This window comes from Hypanus sabinus, chromosome 10 (assembly GCF_030144855.1).
Source record: "Hypanus sabinus isolate sHypSab1 chromosome 10, sHypSab1.hap1, whole genome shotgun sequence".
Lineage (NCBI taxonomy): Eukaryota > Metazoa > Chordata > Chondrichthyes > Myliobatiformes > Dasyatidae > Hypanus > Hypanus sabinus.
The window spans coordinates 83,280,068-83,300,030 of record NC_082715.1 but is presented as its reverse complement, the minus strand read 5'-3'; the positions used below and the strand labels follow the sequence as shown (position 1 = coordinate 83,300,030).

At 44.2% G+C, this 19,963-nt stretch overlaps 1 protein-coding gene across 3 annotated transcripts in view; it reads left to right on the top strand.

Moving 5' to 3' along the window:
• The window catches only part of khdrbs2 (KH domain containing, RNA binding, signal transduction associated 2), a 565,375-nt gene that overhangs the window by 356,636 nt on the left and 188,776 nt on the right, over nucleotides 1-19,963 (top strand). For all 3 annotated transcript variants that reach the window (XR_009514410.1, XR_009514409.1, XM_059982275.1), the window contains exon 6: nucleotides 1,653-1,839. Coding sequence is in view for 1 of the 3 variants with exons in the window: in XM_059982275.1 (XP_059838258.1) it covers nucleotides 1,653-1,839 (187 nt within the window). In the remaining 2 variants the exon portion in view is untranslated. The remainder of the gene's footprint in view (nucleotides 1-1,652; nucleotides 1,840-19,963) is intronic.

Here is a 19,963-nt window from a genome sequence, read left to right as displayed (position 1 = left end):
TGAGCAAGACCAATCAGCTGATTGTTGACTTCAGGAAGGGTAAGACAAGGGAACAAACCAATGCTCATAGAAGGATCAGAAGTGGAGAGAGTGAGCAATTTCAAATTCCTGGGTGTCAATATCTCAAAGAGCCTAATGTAGCCACAATATGTTGATGCAGCTGTAAAGAAGGCAAGACAGCGGCTGTACTTCATTAGGAGTTTGAGGAGATTTGGTTTGCCACCTAAAACACTCGAAAACTTCTACCGTGGAGAGCATTCTGCATCACCATCTGGTACGTGTGGGGGGCGGTTACTGCACAAGATCAAAGTATAGTTGCAGAAAGTGTAAAATTAGCACCAACATGGGTACTAGCCTCTGTAGTGTCCAAAACATCTTCAAGAACTTGTGCCTCAGGAAGGCAGCTTCCATCATTAAGGATCCCCACCAACCAAGAGATGTCCTCTTCTCATTGTTACTGTCAGGAAGGAAGTACAGAAGCTTGAAGGCACACACTCAGCAATTCAGGAACAGCTTCTTCCGCTCTGCCATCCAATTCCTAAATGGACTTTGAACCCTTGAACCCTGTCACTACTTTTTTATTTCTGTTTTTGCACTACATATTTTAATTTAATTCAATGTATGTATATATTATTACTATAATTCCATTTCTTCTATATTTATCATGTTATTGCGTTGTACTACTGCCGTAGAGTTAACAAATTTCACAGCATACGCAGGTGATATTAAACCTGATTCTGAATTGATATGTGTCAGTATCTTCACTGGAGTTTATTGCTACTATTAAGTGTTTTTAGCGTTTATTGAACATAAGGTTTCAAGTTCATTATATTACTTGATGTGGGTGTAATAAATGACCAATTATGCTACCGGAATTGTTAAACAGTTAATACAGGGAGATCGTTGGTTAAAATCATCACCACAATGTTTTATTGGAGATCTGAAAAAAAAGAAAATGCTGGAAATATTCAATAGCTGAGGCTGTCTCTGTGGAAGGAGAAGCTGAGTTAAATTTTCAGGTCCAAAACCTTTCCTCAGTACATTTTCTTTTTATTTTCTGCACAGGTACTGCCTGGCTGAGCATTTCTAGCATTTTCTATTTCGACACTGTTTCAGGTAATATGAAGGTCAGCTCAGTAAAAGTGTTCACAATGTTGTTTTCACTAAATTCCCGCTGTTCCCTGCAGAATTTCTGTACAGGGAACCTCATCTGCTCTGGTCTCCATAAGACTCCATGCCCTCAAATACTGACCTGCCTCTGAACTGGTTTCTGCTCCTTTCCCCTTCCGGGAGTGGGTTTTATTTCTTTGTCCTCTCCCCTCCCCTAAACTAGCTGGTATCCAACAGCGTCACAGAGTGTAAAAGCACATACTCTCTGTTTTAGGAACAGCTTCTTCCCCTCTGCCGTCAGATTTCTGAACAGTCCATGACCCAATGAACACTACCTCACTTTTGTGCTATTTATTTGGTTAATTTTGCAACTTTTCGCCCTTTACTGCTGCCACGAAACAAGAAATTTCACAAGATAAGCCAGTGATGATAAATCTGATTCAGATTCTGAGCTGCAGACCAACACTAATTTTCCCAGAATGTAGGTTTGGCCAGTTAATGTCAGCCTCACCATATGTAAACTGTTCCCATGTTCTTTCCAGGGGACGTGCCAGTGCACTTCTTCCAGGACGGGGAATTCCGGTTCCTAGAGCTACACCCGCAGCGCGCGGGGCTCCCCTACCTCCCCACGCAGGCAGGAGCACTGTAGCACCCCGAGGGAGGGGAGGACCAGGGGCTGTGGGCTATCGACCTCCACCTCCACCAGAAGAGGATGCCTATGACGAATACGTGAGTACTCAGTGGTGGCATTGGGGTGTTGAAAGAAAAAAGTGCCCTTTGGGAGAATAGGCCCTGCTGATCAGAAGGGCCAGCATGTTGGAGATTGGTACTGGTTTAATATTGTCACATATACCCAGATACAACAAAAAGCTTTCTTGCTTTACATGTCATCCAGAGACATGTAACAAAAGATAATTTTAAAATTTCATTTCTAGTTCTTTTCTGATTCAGCAGCAAGAGGTTGTTTGCAAACAAAAGAGGTACTGTATACAGGTATACCCCGCTTTTCGAAAGTTTGCTTTATGCCACTTCGCTTTTACGAAAGACCTACATTAGTACCTGTTTTCGCTAACCCAAAGAAATCCGTTTTTGCGAAAAAAGGCAAAAATAACGTTCAGCATTTGTTTTGCAGCAAGCCCTTATAGAGGCACCGCACACCCTGAGCAGTGAGAGGGCTTTATCTCGATTTATTTTGCGCATCCGTTAGCAAGATGTGTCCTAAGGTATCAGAAAAGCTTAAGAGAGCTCGTGAGGGTGTTGTGCTTAGTGTAAAACTGGACGTAATTAAGCGTTTCGATCTTGGTGAATGAAATTGTGCATGCGTTGAACATGCCTGCGTCCAACATTCATACTATTTACATGCAGAGAGAAAGAATCTTGAAAGCTGCCAATGTTACTGTTGATTCCGCTAGTAGCATATCATTCCCACTTTTACTATATGTTTGTAATATGTTATTTTAAGTTTTATGTGTTATTTGGTATGATTTTTTAGGTCTGGGAATGCTCAAAAATTTTTCCCATATAAATTAATGGTAATTGCTTCTTCGCTTTACGCCATTTCAGCTTACGGAAGGTTTCATAGGAACTCTCTACTTTCAGATAGCGGAGGATACTTGTGTGTATGAAAGTTACCTTATTAAAGTTACATAGTAAAAGAAACAATACTCACACCACACAATATACGACCCAAGAAACCACAGGTGACTGTTTGCTTTTCTATTCTCTTTCTCTCTGTTGATGTTCTTGTCTCTATCTTTAGCTCTTAGCATTAGTCACGAACCAGCCTAAGAAAGATTCCCACTTGCACAGAGAGATTTCCCCTTTTTATATGCTTCAACACACACAACTTAGAAACAGAGAAAATATTCTTCACTAGTATCAAATCTTAACGATGTGCACTCAACATAGAGACAGACAGTCTGTAAGGAGCAAAAGGACAATACCGTCTTCCAAGATGACACTATTTTGTCTTACAAACCTCCATTTTGCGTTATACATTTTAACATGTACCAAGGTGGAATCAAATTTAACTCTTTCCTTACAATGGATTGTTCTAAATAATTACTTTTGAGGTAGTAAAGGGAGAAGAGAATGCAGAATATACTGTTGCCGATATGGAGAAAATGCAGTGCAAGTAGATATGTTCAGTAAAGTTCAAGGGTGTTATGTTGTGTAACTTCAAAACATTAAGTTACTTCACAGGAAGACGCAGGAGTGTGAAAATACTGGTGTATCATCTTTTACTTTTAACGCATCATGTGGTAGCGTGATGACATCACCAGTTAACTTATTTTATATATAACTCATAATTAATTATTTAAACACACACACAATTCCAATCTGCTAATTATATCTGCTGATGAAACTACACTGATTAGCCTAATCTCAAATAATAATGAGGCAGCCTACAGAGAAAAAATCATCAACCTGACATAGCGGTGTCAAGAAAACAACCTCTCCCTCAATGTCGCAAAAACAAAGGAGCTGGTTGTGGACTGCAGGAGGAATGGAGACAGGTAACTCCTATTGACATCAATGGATCTGGGGTTGAGAAGGTGAACAGCTTTAAGTTCCTCAGCAGAAACATCGCTGAGGATTTTATGTGGTCTGGACATAACCCGCTGTGTGGTGAAAAAGGCACAACAGTGCCTCTTTCACCTCAGACGGTTGAGGAAGTTTGGTATCGGCCACCAAATTCTAAGAGCTTTCTATAGGGTCACAATGACTGGCTGTATCATTGCCTGGTATAGGAACTGTACTTCCCTCAACCGCCAGACTCTGCAGAGAGCGGTGCGGACAGCCCCGCACATCTGTAGATGTGAACTTCCCATGATTCAGGACATTTACAAAGACAGGTGTGTTAAAATAGCCCAAAGGATGATTGGAGACCCGAGTCACCCCAACCACAAACTGTTCCAGCTGCTACCATCAGGGAAACGGTTCTGCAGCATAAAAGCCAGGACCAACAGGCTCTGGGACAGCTTCTTCCACCAGGCTATCAAACTGATTAATTCATGCTGATGCAACTGTATTTTTATGTTATATTGACTATCCTGTTGTACATAATATTTATTATAAATTACTATAATTGCACATTTAGATGGAGATGTAACGTAAAGATTTTTACTCCTCATGTATGTGAAGGATGTAAGTAATAAAGTCAATTCAAATTCAAGAATGCTTAATCAACTAATACAAGATTGCTCAGATATTATTGAAATATTCATTACACAGTTAAGGGCACAACTTGGAGATCAAGAGTTACTCTTTCAGTGTAAGAGAGCTCCATTCTGGTAACAGCAGGCGAGAAGCCGCCCTTGAGCCTGGGGTTTATGCTCTTGTGTTCTGGAGAGGGAGGGAGGAGAAGAGAGAATGATACAGATGTTTCATTGTCACATGGCTGGGAAATCAACCTGGCTTCCAGCAAAGTAATCATTCCTTAGTGCCGCTCTTCAAACGTATATAACTGAAAGGCACGCATGCGTGGCAGGAACATGTAAAAATGAACATCACAAGAAGTGTGTCCTGAATTGTTACAGGAATTACCCCTTGTAATAATGATCAGTGAGGTACAGAGAATCTGTATTCACTGACAAGTAACTCTGCCCACAGGGATAACCATAAGTGAGATATTCATAAGGTGTTTTGCTCAGCTCTCCGTAGTTCATCGAAGGCCTGCGAGGGATGCAAATGGTAAATTGATTAACAACCATGGCTGTAAGCTGTACTGTTTCACTCCATGAGTAGTCTTTATTTCTGGATTACATACAAACTCTCCAGTGTCTAATAAAGTAATTGTAAACCCCACGTAGACACAGCCACAGAGACCATTTGTATAAAATCTGTTTCAAGAGGCAGTTTCCTATGTTTAGAAAATCTTGAATTGGCAAAGGGGCTTTAAGGGGTGGGGGATGAGTACTTGGTACTGAGAGGAGTGGTTGTGGTCTTTTCCTTAATGTTGCATAGGCTCAATTAAGAGACTTTGAAGACCACAACCTACAGGTCCAAACAAAACTTTTAGTCTACAGAGCAATCGTCCTTACGTTAATGGACCACCTACAGTAGGCACCTGAAAGCCCAGGAACAATGCCACCCAAATTCCTTTCCAAAGACTTTGAGGATCAGCTGAAAGGACAGTTGCACTTAACACCAGCATAGTGGAAGACGCTGATAGGAAAAGCATCTCCATCATGATAAGCAATACCAGCTCCAATAGATAAATCATGTCATCTGGATGTCTCACGAACCATTTACTCCCAGTTGAAGGAAGGTGGGTTTAATTTGGTGGGCAAAGGAAATGCTTCAAAGATAACATCAAAATTAGCCTGAAGAAATTCAACATTACTTCTAAAAACTGGGAAAACATTGCACTCAACACATACTCCCGGAGAAAATCTCTTCAAGAGGGAGCTGTGCTACATTGGAACAACCTCCGCTGTGCCACAGAGAACAAGCGGCATCTGTGAGAGGAGTGACTGAACCAAAAAGACATAACCACTAACCACAGCCACCACTTACTCTTGCCCACACTGCACCAGAATATGTAGACCCTGGATCAGCCTCTGCAGCCACACGAGGACCCTCCTACAGACAACCCCTTAGGAGAACATCTTACTCGACTCGAGTGATTGCACTATTGCTACTACCAAGAGGAGGTGATGTTTTATACATCTCATCCTCAGAGGGCTAGGTGTGTTGTTGGTGAATGCATTCAATGCTGAGATCAATAGATCTTCTGCCTGAGGATACAGGGATCAGGCAGAACAGAGACGTTACATTTTACTGATTTTATTGAATGGCTGAACATTCTAAGAGGAAAAAAGATTAACTGTTTATGTATTTATTGTGGTGTTCTTGATATTTAAGATGCTGTAATTTATAAGATCTACATGCAGAAGCTGCCAAAACACCTCTAATTTCTCAGAAATTTACGTAGTTTCAGCATGGCACCAAAAACTTTGACAAACCTCTATAGATGTACAGTGGAGAGTATCCTAATTGGTTGCATCATGGCCTGGTAACGGAAGCATCAATGCCCAGTAATGGAAAAATCTACAGAAAGTGATGAATACAGCCCAGCCCATCACAGGGAAAGCCCTTCTCCAACATTGAGCACATTTACAAGCAGCATGCGTCATCGAGAACCCCTCCCACCAAGGCCATGCTCTCTTCTTGCTACTGTCATTGGGCAGGAAGTACAAAAGCCTTGGGCCTCACACCACCAGGTTCAGGAGCAGTTATTATAATCTGCCAATCATTGGTGCTACGAGCAGTTATCCTGGCCACTACACTACCATAATTAGAATAGACAGGAGATGTTTATCACATTTGTAAGTCACATGGTCACCTCGGACAGCTTGTGGTCAGCTCATGTCCGCGTGTCCATTGCAGTATACCAAATAGAGTTCTAAATTTATGTCAACCACCAGATTGTCAAGCATCCAGTAGCCACCCCTCATAATCCCAGCTCCAGTTTTTTGACCCAGTCTCGGCAGTGGAAGTAGCCTCTCACTATCCGCTTTACCACTTCCCTTTCTTAGCTTTAAGGGTCACTCTCTCACCCCAGTTTGTTTGTTTCCCTGACCCTTGAAGTTCTACCTGGGGCAGCAGAGGGGCGTAGCAGTTACAGGAATGTTTACAGCAACAACTGTCTGTAAGGAGTTTGTACATTCTCCCTGTGACCAGGTGGGTTTCCTCCCCCATTCCAAAAGCCTTGGTGTTGGTAAGGTGGGGCATGCTGTGTTGATGCCAAAAGCATGGCAACACTTGCAGGCTGCCCTCAGCACATCCCCCGACATTTTGGTTGTTGATGCCAACGATGCATTTCTGCATATGTTTGATGTTTATGTGACAAATTAAGCCAATCTTTACATTTCAGACGTCCTGATAAAGGGTCTTGGCCCAAAACGTCAACTGCTTTCTCTTTTCAATAGGTGCTGCCAGGCCTGCTATGTCTCTGCAGCATTTTGTGTGTGTTGCTTTGCTTTCCAACATCTGCAGATTTTCTCTTGTTTGTAATCTTTACAGACCTCTCTTCGTTTTGGTGTTAGCCCTGATTTCTGCACAGAGAACACTCTGCACACAGTTCCCTAAAATCATTTTAAAATCCACTGCTCTCAAACTGTATCCCTTGTCAGTAAATCCGTCTGGCTCGTAACCATATAACATGTAACTCATCTGGTACATTCACATATAAAATGGCTGATCTACATATTCACGCCACCTCATTAATATGCAGACACCCTTGGCTCATTAACTGATAAATTCCTCTGGCACATTAACATGTAAACTGGCTCATTATTGTGAACCCTGGTTCGTTAATTCCTTTGTTTTGGCAGATGCAACATATGGCTAGAAGCAAATTAACCCAGAGTGATCTCCTTCCATATCAAACACACCACTTAAGTGTTGTTTGACTCCAGAAACATAGTGGAAAGAGCTCCTGGGCACAATCGAGCAGGTTGCACTTAACTGCCCTTCCCCTCGACGCTGGCCAGCTGACAGAACCACTGTCCAACAGCTCCAGAGACAGGGCTCAATCCTGACCTTGTGTGGATTTTGTATTGGGGGGGTGGGGCGGGGAATCTTATTGAAACCTTCAACCATCACATTCCTGAACCAGTGTGAATAATTTCACTCACCTCAAATCGAATGGGCTGGGCCCAGAATGTCAGCTGTACTCTTTTCCACAGATGTTGCCTGGCCTGCTGAGTTCCTCCAGCATTACCTCAACTCTGAACGGATTTCACAACATAAGGGACTTTAAAAGACTCTACAATTTAGGATCTCGGGATTATTTATTTATTTGTTTACTTATTTACTCACTGCACAGTTTATCTTATTTTGCACCGTTGTTGTTTGTCAGTCTTTGAAGTATTTCTTTGACTTTATTGTATTTACTGTGAATGCCTGCAAGAAGTGAATCTTAAGGTAGAATATGGTGACATATACGTACCTTGAAAATAAATTTACTTTTGAACTTTAAACCTAATGAATGCTGAAAGAGCTATATTGACTACACATGAAAAGGCTGTTTCCTAGTATTGGGAGGCTCTAGGATCACAGGGCACAGCGTCAGACTAGAAGGATGTCCCTTTAGAACAGAGATGAGGAGGAATGTCTTTAGACAGGGAGTGATAGAAATAGAGAAAAATGACAGCGCAATCCAGGCCCTTTGGCCCACAAAGCTGTGCCAAACGTGTCCTTACCCGAGAAATTACCTCGAGTTACCCATAGCCCTTTATTTTTCTGAGCTACATATACCTATCCAGGAGTCTTTTAAAAAGACCCTATCGTATCCATTTCCACCATCATCGCTGGCAGCCCATTCCACGCACTCACCACTCTCTGCGTAAAAAACATACCGCTGATATCTCCTCTGTACCTACTCCCCAGCAGCTTAAAACTGTGCCCTCTCGTGCTAACCATTTCCACCCTGAGAAGAAAAACCTCTGATTATCCATATGATCAATGCCTCTCAGCATCTTATACACCTCAGTCAGGTCACCTCTCATCCTCCGTCGCTTCAAGGAAAAAAGGCCGAGTTCACTCAACCTTTTCTCATAAGGCATGCTCCCCAATCCAGGCAACATCCTTGTAAATCATCTCTCTGCGCACTTTCTATGGCTTCAACATCCTTCCTGTAGTGAGGTGACCAGAACTGAGCACAGAACTCCAAGTGGGGTCTGACCAGGGTCTTATATAGCTGCAACATTACCTCTTGGCTCCTAAACTCAATCCCACGATTGATGAAGGCTTTCTTAACCAGAGAGTCAACCTGCGCAGCAGCCTTGAGTGTCCAGTGGACTTGGATCCCAAGATCCCTCTGATCCTCCACACTGTCAAGAGTCTTACCATTAATACTATATTCTGTCATCATAGTTGACCTACCAGATGAACCACTTCACACTTATCTGGGTTGAATTCCATCTGCCACTTCTCAGCCCATGTTGGCATCCTATCAATGTCCCGGCTATTAATGTTCCTAAGGTTGTCAAGCCAAGGACTGGTAGTGGGGACAAGCTCCCGCTACCTAAAAGTGCTCCTCACGGCATGCAACTCAAATAGTCTCTGACAACCAAGTCCAACTCCTGGCCTTCTCGCGTGGCTTAGCCTCTAAGCCCGGCGGAACTGTTTTGACTGACAGGAGAAGGGGCAAAAGCAGGTCCTGGCTCCTTCAAACCAGCGCTTCAGGTAGATGGAGCTCATCAGCCTGGGAAGGCAGTCCATCTAAGAGAGGGAAAACTCTGATTTCAAACCTCTGCTGCTTTGAGTAAACCCTGAGGACAAATCCAGAGCTGGAGTCCCTAAGGCAACCAGACATTTCCTTCAATCTCATTCTGGCAACTCCTGCGAAGACATTGGTGCCAAGTTGTATCAGCCCTTGCCCTTCCCTTGGACAACATTGGTGGTGTGGAGAGCAGAGACTTGTTGCATGGGCAACTGCCGGTCTCCCATACAACCTTGCCCAGGCCTGTGCCCTGGAAACCTTCCAGGCACAGGTCCATGGTCTTGCAAGACTAACGGATGCCACCACCAATATCCCGCTGTAACCTCTGACAGCCCTCCACACTATCCACCACACCTCCAACCTTTGTGTCATCAGCAAATTTACTAACCCATCCCTCCACTTCCTCATCCAGGTCATTTATAAAAATTACAAAGAGTAAGGGTCCCAGAACAGAACAGATCCCTGAGCCACACCACAGGTGACTGACCTCCATGCATAATATGACCCGTCTACAACCATTCTTTACCTTCTCCGGGCAAGCCAGTTGTGGATCCACAAAGCAAGGTCCCCTTGGATCCCATGTCACCTTACTTTCTCAATAAGCCTTGCATGGGGTACCTTATCAAGTGCCTTGCTGAAATCCATATACACTACATCTTCTGCTCTTCCTTAATGTGTTTAGTCACATCCTCAAAAAATTCAGTCAAGCTTGTAAGGCACAGCCTGCCTTTGACAAAGCCATGCTGACTATTCCTAATTATATTATACCTCTCTAAGTGTTCATAAATCCTGCCTCTCAGGATCTTCTGCATCAACTTACCAACCACTGAAGTAAGACTCACTGAACTATAATTTCCTGCGTGATCTCTACTCCCTTTCTTGAATAATGGAACAACATCCGCAACCCACCAATCTTCCAGAATCTCTCCCATCCCCATTGATGATGGAAAAATCATTGCCAGAGGCTCAGCAATCTCGTCTGGTCCCTGTGACTTACTATCCAACTTGATACTTTCCTAAAGCGCTAGCACATCCTCTTTCTTAATATCTACATGGTCAAGTTTTTCAGTCCGCTGCAAGTCATCACTACAATTGCCAAGATCCTTTTCTGTAGTGAATACTGAAGCAAAGTATTCATCAAGTATCTCTGGTATCTCCTCCAGTTCCATACACACTTTTCCGTTGTCACACTTGATTGATCCTATTCTCTCACATCTTATCCTCTTGCTCTTCACATACTTATAGAATGCCTTGGGGTTTTCCTTAATCCTGTCTGCCAAGGCCTTCTCATGGCCCCTTCTGGCTCTCCTAATTTCTTCCTTGAGCTCCTTCCTCAAACAGGAGTACTTGTTGTCGAGGGGTACAGGTACAGGCACAGGCGTACTCTCTAGTACCTGACTCCTACTTCCGTCTCCTGACTGTTACCCACTTATCTGTCGCCCCAGTCCCTGATGTGACTACCTGCCTATATCTCCTTTCTGTCACCTCACTCTCCCTGACCAGACGAAGATCCTTGAGCTACATCTCCAGTTCCCTAACACAGTCCCTAAGGAGCAGCAGCTCAACACACCAGGTGCAGATGTGGCTGTCCGGGAGGTTGGGAGTCTCCCAGACAGCCCACATCTGACACCAAGCACAGAAAACCAGCCTCACACACATGCTTCCTGTCTGGAATCTACACAGATAACCTGCCTCGCCTTGAGCTGTTAACGCCAAAGCCCTGTTGAGCTAAAGCTTTCCTAATCTGTTGCCCTTCTATAAGGCTGTCTCGTTTTAAATTCTTCTTGCTGTTCTCACCTGTTGACGAACACGCACTTGCGCAGTCGTGCCCTGATCAAACCGCTGAAGAATCTGCAACATTCATTGTCACAGACTGCTGCAGGGCCAAATCACTGAGTATATTTGAAGCGATTGATAGGTTCTTGATTAGTAAGGTCTTTGAAGGTTATGGGGAGAACGCAGGAGTATGGGGTTGAGAGGTAGAGCTACTAGGACTTGATGTTTTAATCCCAATGATAAAGTTGGCACTCTCGATGTTGGCAGTGGCTTGGAGTGGTGACGAAGAGGGTAGCTACGTCATCAGAGTCATCAGGTGGGCACCCTCCTTCTTTGACATTTCGTTGATAAGCCCACGACGTCCCTAGAGGGCTCAACGGTGCTACCTGGCGTCCCAGATACACCCTCCGCAGTTCCGTACCCTCCTGTCTTCATCTTGCAGCCCAGTTGTCGTCTTTCCTTTTAATCCAAATCCAATTGCTGCTTTCCTCTGCCGTGTTTGACAAGGACTTGATTGCTTGTTGGAGGGAGACAACCCTCACCCCCAACTTCTTCAATAGACTGGTCATAGATGTAGCAACAAACCCCTTGCATCCCACTTCTACAGGGAAAATCTTGGTCTTCCAGCCGTTCTGAGCAGCTTCAGTTGCCAGTTCAGAGTACTTGGTCTTTTTCCTCTCATAAGCTTCTTCAGCGCCATCTTCCCATGGTACTGTCAATTCCACAACATGTGCCAGCTCGGCTGTTGTGGACCACAGGATTATGTCTGGCCGGAGTGATGTAGCTGCAATGTCTGGGGGAAACACAAGCTTTTTCTCCAAGTCCACGTCCATTTTCTAATCCCGAGCAACATGCAGAATGTTTATATCCTTTGATGTTACTTGGTGCTCTGGAGGTTGGCCTGCTGGTACAAATCGTGTAATGTGGACATTTCCTGCCGATGTTTGTGGGAGAGCGTTTACGGTGGTTTGCCTCTGTTCCAAGATTGATGCCAGCTGTCTGAGAACTTGATTATGCTGCCAAGTATACCGCCCCTGGCTGAGGCTCATGGTGCATCCTGTTAAAATGTGCCTTAGTGATCCAGGTGCTTGACAAAGAGAACAAGAGGGGTCTTCTCCCCACCACTGGTTCAGGTTTTGAGGTGTTGGTAGGAGGTCATAAGTGGCTCTGATGACAAGCCGAGATCCCTCCATCTCCCAGATGTCATGCCAACTGAGTTTCCTCTTTTCCAGGCTCTCCCAAATAGTCCATTGCCCCTGCTTGGCCAGTGAAATGGCGCTGGTGTGTCACTTTGCCTCCTCCTGTCTCCTCATCTCCTCCACCATGAGCCGTCTCTTCTGCACTGATGTTGCCTCATGCCATTGAGGAGCCTTTGGGATGAGCCCGAGACCGGCTCTCCCATGTTGGACTTGGCCAACCACATCCCTGAAGTGAAGAGCAGACCTAGCACTCTGAATGGCTTCAGATGGGGTCCACTTCCTCCCCATTGCCACACGGGGGGGCTGCGGTTTGAGTAACAGTATCTTCAGATTCAGTGAGGGTCGTGACCAACCTTGCTTTGGTGCACTTGAATTCTTCCACAAGACTTGTAATTGGTAATTCCAATTTGCCATTCCCGTACAGTCCAGCAGGACTTAAGCATCGTGGAAGTCCAAGCCACTGTTCCACATGTGTGCTGATCACTCTTTCGAGCTTTTCCACCTTGTTGATGGGGATTTCGTACACAGTTAAAGGCCACATGAGTCTTGGGAGTATGCCGAACTGGAAACACCACAGCTTGAGTTTTCCTGGCAGCCAGGACTTGTTGATGTGAGCTATGTACGTGATGGTAACCTTTTTGAGTTGTTTAAACTGCTCGGTGTCCTTGAGCTTAGCATCATACCATCGACCCAAGCTCTTCACTGATATTTCTGACACAGTTGGGATAAGTGTTCCATCAATATGAAATCTTTGATCTGTGAGTTGACCTTTGACAATGGAGATGCTTCTGCACTTGCTGGGCTTGATCGTCATCCTCACCTATGTGATGTTTTGATGAAGCTTTTGCAGAAGTCTCTTGGTGCAGGGGACAGTTGTCGTCAGTATTGTTATATCGTCCATATAGGCTCGTATCTGTGGTAACCGCTGACCAAACTGTAGCCGTTTTCCTCCCGCAACCCATTTTCAGTAAGGTCTTTGAAGGTTATGGGGAGAAGGCACTAGTATAGGATTGAGAGGGAAAATAAATCAGCCAAGATACTCATGGGCCAAATGAACTAATTCTACTCCTGTGTCTTCTAGTCTTAATGGTCATGGTGAATTACATGTAAGGTGCCAGTGTTCTCATGCACCTGCCATCCTTGTCCTTCCAGACTGTCACATGGCTCCCCCTCATGCTGGTGGGGGGTTGGGGTAGAGGGAATGGTAACAGTGGTCGCTGTTGAACCAGGCTGCTCTGTGTACAATGCCTACAAAAAGTGTTCACCTCCCCCCCCCCCACCCCCCGCTGGAAGTTTTCATGTTTTATTGTTTTACCGTATTGAATCACAATGGATTTAATTTGGCTTTTTTGGCACTTATCAATTGAAAAGACTTGTGTAAAAGTGAAAATTGGTCTAAATTTCTATGAAGTGGTCTAAATTTTTTACAATTATTAAACACAAAATAATTGTTACATAATTACTCACCCCCTTCAAGTCAGTATTTAGTAGATGCACCTTTAGCAGCAATTACAGCCTCGAGTCTCTATGGACAGGTCTCGATCAGCTTTGCACATCTGGACACTATAACTTTGCCCCAATCTTCTTTACAAAACTGCTCAAACTCTTTCAGATTGCTTGGGGATCATGAGTGAACAGTCTTTTTCAAATCCAGCCACAAATTCTCAATTGGATTGAGGTCTGGACTCTGACTTGGCCACTAAAGGACATTAACTTTGTTGTTTTTACCCATTCCTGTGGAGCTATAGCTTTATGCTTGTGTCATTATTTACTATGTGATTTTTGCATTCAGCCAATTAGCAAAACTATGGGGACATTTAAGTAACAGAGGAAAAATTATTCTCTTTTTTCTCAGTAACATTCCAAAGCAATTCTCATTGGCGTTATACCTGGCATTATGTGAGCAAATACAACATGCGCTTTATACATTGTAAAGGCTCAAAATGCAAAAGTACATAAGGCCAGCCAATCCCCCACACTTTAAAAAAATTCAGTTCAGTTCAAGGTAAATTTATTATCACCTACGATCCTGAGATTAATTTTATTGCAGGCATTTACAGAAAACAGAAAGGTGCCAGAAAAACCTAGAAATATCATAAAGGACCTCACACACCTTCATGGACTGTTTGTCTGACACTCATCAAAGGAGAGGCTGAGCAGCATCATGCCTGGACCACCAGACTCAAAACCAGTTACTTCCCCCAAGCCGTCAGGCTGATCAACACCTCCACCCATCAACCCAACCCACCACCACTTCACCTAGAATCACTTTATGTACATACAATCAGTCTGTGCATGTAACAGTTACTTGTACATTGTGTTTGATAGGATTGCTTCTATATTTATATTTATTGTGTTTTTTATGCTTATTGTTTGTTTTTTATGTTGCATCAGATCTGGAGTAACAATCATTTTGTTCTCCATTACACTCGTGTACTGACAATAAAATATCTTGAATTTTGAAGGAAGGAATACAGTAGAATTTTAGAAATGCTGTGCATAAACAGGCAAAAGCTTACAGACAACCAAAGTGCAGAAGAAAGTGTACAAATAAAAGTAATACTGAGAACCTAAGTTGAACAGAGACCTTGAAAGCTTTTCTGAATGTCGTAGCTTCAGTTCAGAATAATGCTGAAGATATTCTTCAGGTTATTTCTTATTCAACAAACGTGATCCATCTGTATAGCGGGTGTGCTATGAGGGGCAGGAGTACAATCGCATGGCTCCCCAACACGTTGTAGCATGGATGGGGTTACAGCAGAGGGAAATGTCGGGGTGGTGGTTGTTGAATCTGGCCTGCGTTGCCCTACATAGTATGGCAGTTACCTTGTGCTGTTGTTTCCCACACTCATCCAGGGTAGCTGGAGGGTGATCCATTCATGCTCCTGGCCTGTAGTGGGAAGGCTTTGGTGAACCAGGAGATGAAACATGATATTCTTGTATCTATGGTGATGATGCCAAGGAAAATCATGTTGAGAGGACGATAAAAGCAAGGATGTACTGCTGAGGGGCTCGTTGGACCTCATTTAAAATATTGTTAACAATTTTGAACCTCTTATTGAAGGAAGAATGTACTGACACCGGAGAAGGTCCAGAAGAGATTCACAAGAATGATCCCAGGAATGAAAGGTTTCACATGTGAGGACTATTTGATGTCTCTCGGACTGTACTCAGTGGAGTTTGGAAGGATGAAGGAGGAATCTCATTGAAATCTGCTAAATATGGGAGGGTCTAGACCGAATGGATGTGGAGAGAATGTTTCCATTAGTAGGAGAGTTGAGAGTCTGAGGGAAAGAGTACTGGAGGTAGAGTCGAAAGTGCTTTTAAGGAGGTAGTGAATAAAAGGGCAAGGAAAAAGGCAAGGCTAAGAGGAAAGGATGGAGTAGAAGTAGCTCACATGAAGAGTGGGCAGAAGATAGAAGGCCCTCATCCTGCTATCTATTGTTTCATTCTATAACTCTTGTTTGAACCAAGCTAATGCTCTTTTTGTCAACACTGGGTCTTGCATTAGGATTTTTAGGGTTTTAGTTCAGATTCAGGGTCAGATTTTTTCTCACAACATAAAGTGAAATTTTTTGTTAGCAACCAACACTTCACAAGGATGTGCTGAGGACAGCATAGCACATCTGCAACGTTCAGAACAACAAACCAAGCAGCGTCAACAACACCAAAACAAAGTAAGACAACAACAAAACCATCCCCTTTTCTACCCCTCTGATGCACCATCAATAACTCACTTTGAGATGTAAGGTGAGATATCGGCTTTTATTGACTGGAAGAAGGAACAAGCAGTGAGTGACCACCATACTACATCCTGGAGACTGAGAGGCCGGGCTCAAGCCTTGATCACCATTATACAGGGGTCTGTGGGAGGAGCCACAGGAGCAGTCAGCAGGGGGCATGTCCAGACAGGTATATGTAGTTCACCACACCACCCCCAGCCCCCACCTCACACACAGGGACAGGCCTCCTCTGGGTCTCCAGTCCTTGACCCTGGACTCTCAGACTTGCAGACATCTGGAGTCCAACTTCGAGCTTTGCCCCACATCTTCCCTATCACAGGCCTTGACTTCTTAATACAGAACATAGAGCTCTATAGCAGCACACAGGCCCTGTGCTTGGATTCAATTACTCAGGCCTTTTCCAAGGGTGAATTCCAAGATCATGTGACTGTTAATACAGAGACACAAGAGTGCCAGATGAAGGGTCTCAACCAAAATATCGACTGTTCAATTCTCTTCATCAATTTGCCTGACCTGCTGAGTTCCTCCAGCAGCTGATACCTGCTTAATATGTCTGTACTGTATCAGGGCTCTGAACCACAAATCCCTTTACTGCAACACACACAAAATGCTGGAGAAACTCAGCAGGTCAGGCAGATTGAAATCAGGGTGACAGGGTCAGAGGCAACTGGCAATCCGGTTCAGCTTGCTGCTCCACAAGGTTTACTCATCTCTGTGCTGGACTGAAGCTGTGGCCTGTAACTAGTGGACTTCTGGATCAGCTGCAGTGATGCCCAGCTTTCTGGCAGGGTTTGCTCGTCTCTGTGCCTGACTGAGGCTGTGGTCTGCAACTTGTGGACTTCTGGATCAGCTGCAGTGATGCCTGGCTTTGTGAAGCACACACAAAATGCTGCAGGAACTTAGCAGGCCAGGTAGCATCTATGGAAAGGAGTAAACATCTCGGCCCGAAAAGTCAACAGTTTACTTTTTCCCATTGATGCTGCTGGCCTACTGATTTCCTCCAGCATTTTGTGTGTGTTGCTCTGGATTTCCAGCGTCTGTAGATTTTCTCATGTTTGTAAGTTCTGAATGCTACTTGCTTTATTTTATTGTTTGCACGATTTGATTTTCTCTCTCCCTCTCACTCTCCCTTGCCCTCTCCATTCACCCTCTCTCTCTCCCTCTCTCTGTTTCTCTTTTTCTTTCTCTCTTTCACTCTTTCTCCCCCCACCCCCACACTGAGTATTTGATGGTCTGCTTTTGTTTTTAATGGGTTCTTTTGGGGTTCTTTGTTTCGTAGCTGCCAGGAAGGAAACAACTCTCAAGGTTGTGTAAAATATAGACACTTCAATGATAAATGTATTTTGACGTTTGAGCATTGCCACAGATGCTGTTAAATTGGACCTTTGGACCTTTGACCTGCTGAATTCCACCAGCATTTTGCTAGTGGTATTGGCCTTGGTTTATTATTATCAACTACAGTGACAAGTTTGTCTTGCGTGCTGTTTATGCAGATCAAATCATTACACGGTGCATTGAGCTAGAATAAGGTCAAGCAATAACAATGCAGAATAAAATGTAAAAGCAACTGGAAGAGTACAGTGTATGAAAACAGTTAAGGGCAAGAGTTTAGGAAGTAGATTATAAGCCAACGAGTGCATCTTTTGAACCAGAGGTCCATTCATGAGTCTAATTAAAAGTGGGATAGAAGCTGTCTTTGAGCTTGGTAGTATATATTTTTCACATTTTTATAATGTATATTCTGCCCAGTGGGAGAGGGAAGAAGACAGAGCATCTGAGGTCCAGCATCTGCAGAATCTCTTGTGCCTCTTTACTGCTGCTTTTTATCATTTGCCCTGAAGTGATTTTACACAACCTCAGGAGGTGGCTGAATAATCATCTCGTTAAGCTATCAGACGGATCTCTTAGACAGTAAATAGATCTGATAAAAGTAGCAGTGTTGCACTGAAGATTCCCAGTCGAGAAAGAGTAAAGGATTGCATTAAGATAACACTTGCCACTGCCTCAGGATGTCCCAAGGCAAAACTCTCTCCCCACACTAGACATGTACCTCTCCTGAGCACGTTGTATCACTCTTTCACCAGAGCAGTGCCCGACCGTAACACTCTCTCACTCAAACTTTCCCTCTGTGTAACACTCCCTCAATACTGCCCTCCTTCACTACAACACTACCTCAGTACTGCCCACTCTCACTGGAACACTCTCTCACTCAAACACTCCCTCACTGCAACTCCCTCAAAACTGCTCTCCCTCACTGTAACACTCCCCCAGTACTGATCTCCCTCACTGTAACACTCCCTCAATACTGATCTCCCTCACTGTAACACTCCCTCAGTACTGCCCTCCCTCACTGTAACACTCCCTCAGTACTGCCCTCCCTCACTGTAACACTCCCTCAGTACTGATCTCCCTCACTGTAACCCTCCCTCAATACTGATCTCCCTCACTGTAACACTCCCTCAGTACTGATCTCCCTCAGTGCTGCCCTCCGTCACTGTAACACTCCCTCAGTACTGATCTCCCTCACTGTAACACTCCCCAGTACTGCGCTCCCTCACTGTAACACTCCCTCAGTACTGCCCTCCCTCACTGTAACACTCCCTCAATACTGATCTCCCTCAGTGTTGCCCTCCCTCACTGTAACACTCCCTCAGTACTGTCCTCCCTCACTGTAACCCTCCCTCAGTGCTGCCCTCCCTCACTGTAACACTCCCTCAGTACTGTCCTCCCTCACTGTAACCCTCCCTCAGTGCTGCCCTCCCTCACTGTAACACTCCCTCAGTACTGATCTCCTTCACTGTAACACTCCCTCAATACTGATCTCCCTCACTGTAACACTCCCTCAGTACTGCCCTCCCTCACTGTAACACTCCCTCAATACTGATCTCCCTCACTGTAACACTCCCTCAGTACTGCCCTCCCTCACTGTAACACTCCCTCAATACTGATCTCCCTCACTGTAACACTCGCTCAGTACTGCCCTCCCTCACTGTAACACTCCCTCAGTACTGATCTCCCTCACTGTAACACTCCCTCAGTACTGATCTCCCTCACTGTAACACTCCCACTTACAGCAAAGAGTAAGAAAGTCTTGCTTTCCAAATGCAGGTGACCAGCCCGGCCTGCCACAGAGTAACGTGTGTAGTTCTGGTCTCTTTACTGAATGGTAGATGTTGCTGCTCTGCAAGTGTCACTCCACTCTTTAAGAAGTGGGGAAGGCAAAAGAAAGGAAATTATCAGCCAGTTCGCCTAACCTCAATGGTTGGGAAAGTGTTGTAGTCTATTATTAAGGATGAGGTTTCGGGTACTTGGAGATTAATGATAAAGTAAGTCAGTCAGTCAGCATGGTTTCTATCAAGGGAAATCTTGCCTGACAAATCTATTTGAGTTCTTCGAGGAAGTTACAAGCAGAGTGGACAATGGTGGATGTCATTGACTTGGATTTTCATAGGGTGCCACACATGAGGCTGCTTATCAAGATAAAATTCTGTGGTGTTGCAGGAAAGATAATGGCTGACAGCAGGAGGCAGTGAGTGGGAATAAAAGGAGCCTTTTCTAGTTGGCTGCCAGTGTCTCATGATGTCCTGCAGGGGTCAGTATTGGGACTGCTACTTTTCACGTTTTTCAAAGATTTAGATAATGGAATGATGGCTTTGTGGCAAAGTTTGCAAACAATGCAAAGATAGATGGAGGGTAGATGGTGCTGAGGAAGCAATGCGATTGCAGCAGGACTTAGTCAGATTGGAAGATTGGGCCAAAAAGTAGCAGATGGAATACAGTGCTGTGAAATGTATGATAATGCATTTTGGTAAAAGGAATACTAGTTCAGACTATTATCTAAATGGGGAGAAGCTTCAATAACCATATAACCATATAACAATCACAGCACGGAAACAGGCCATCTT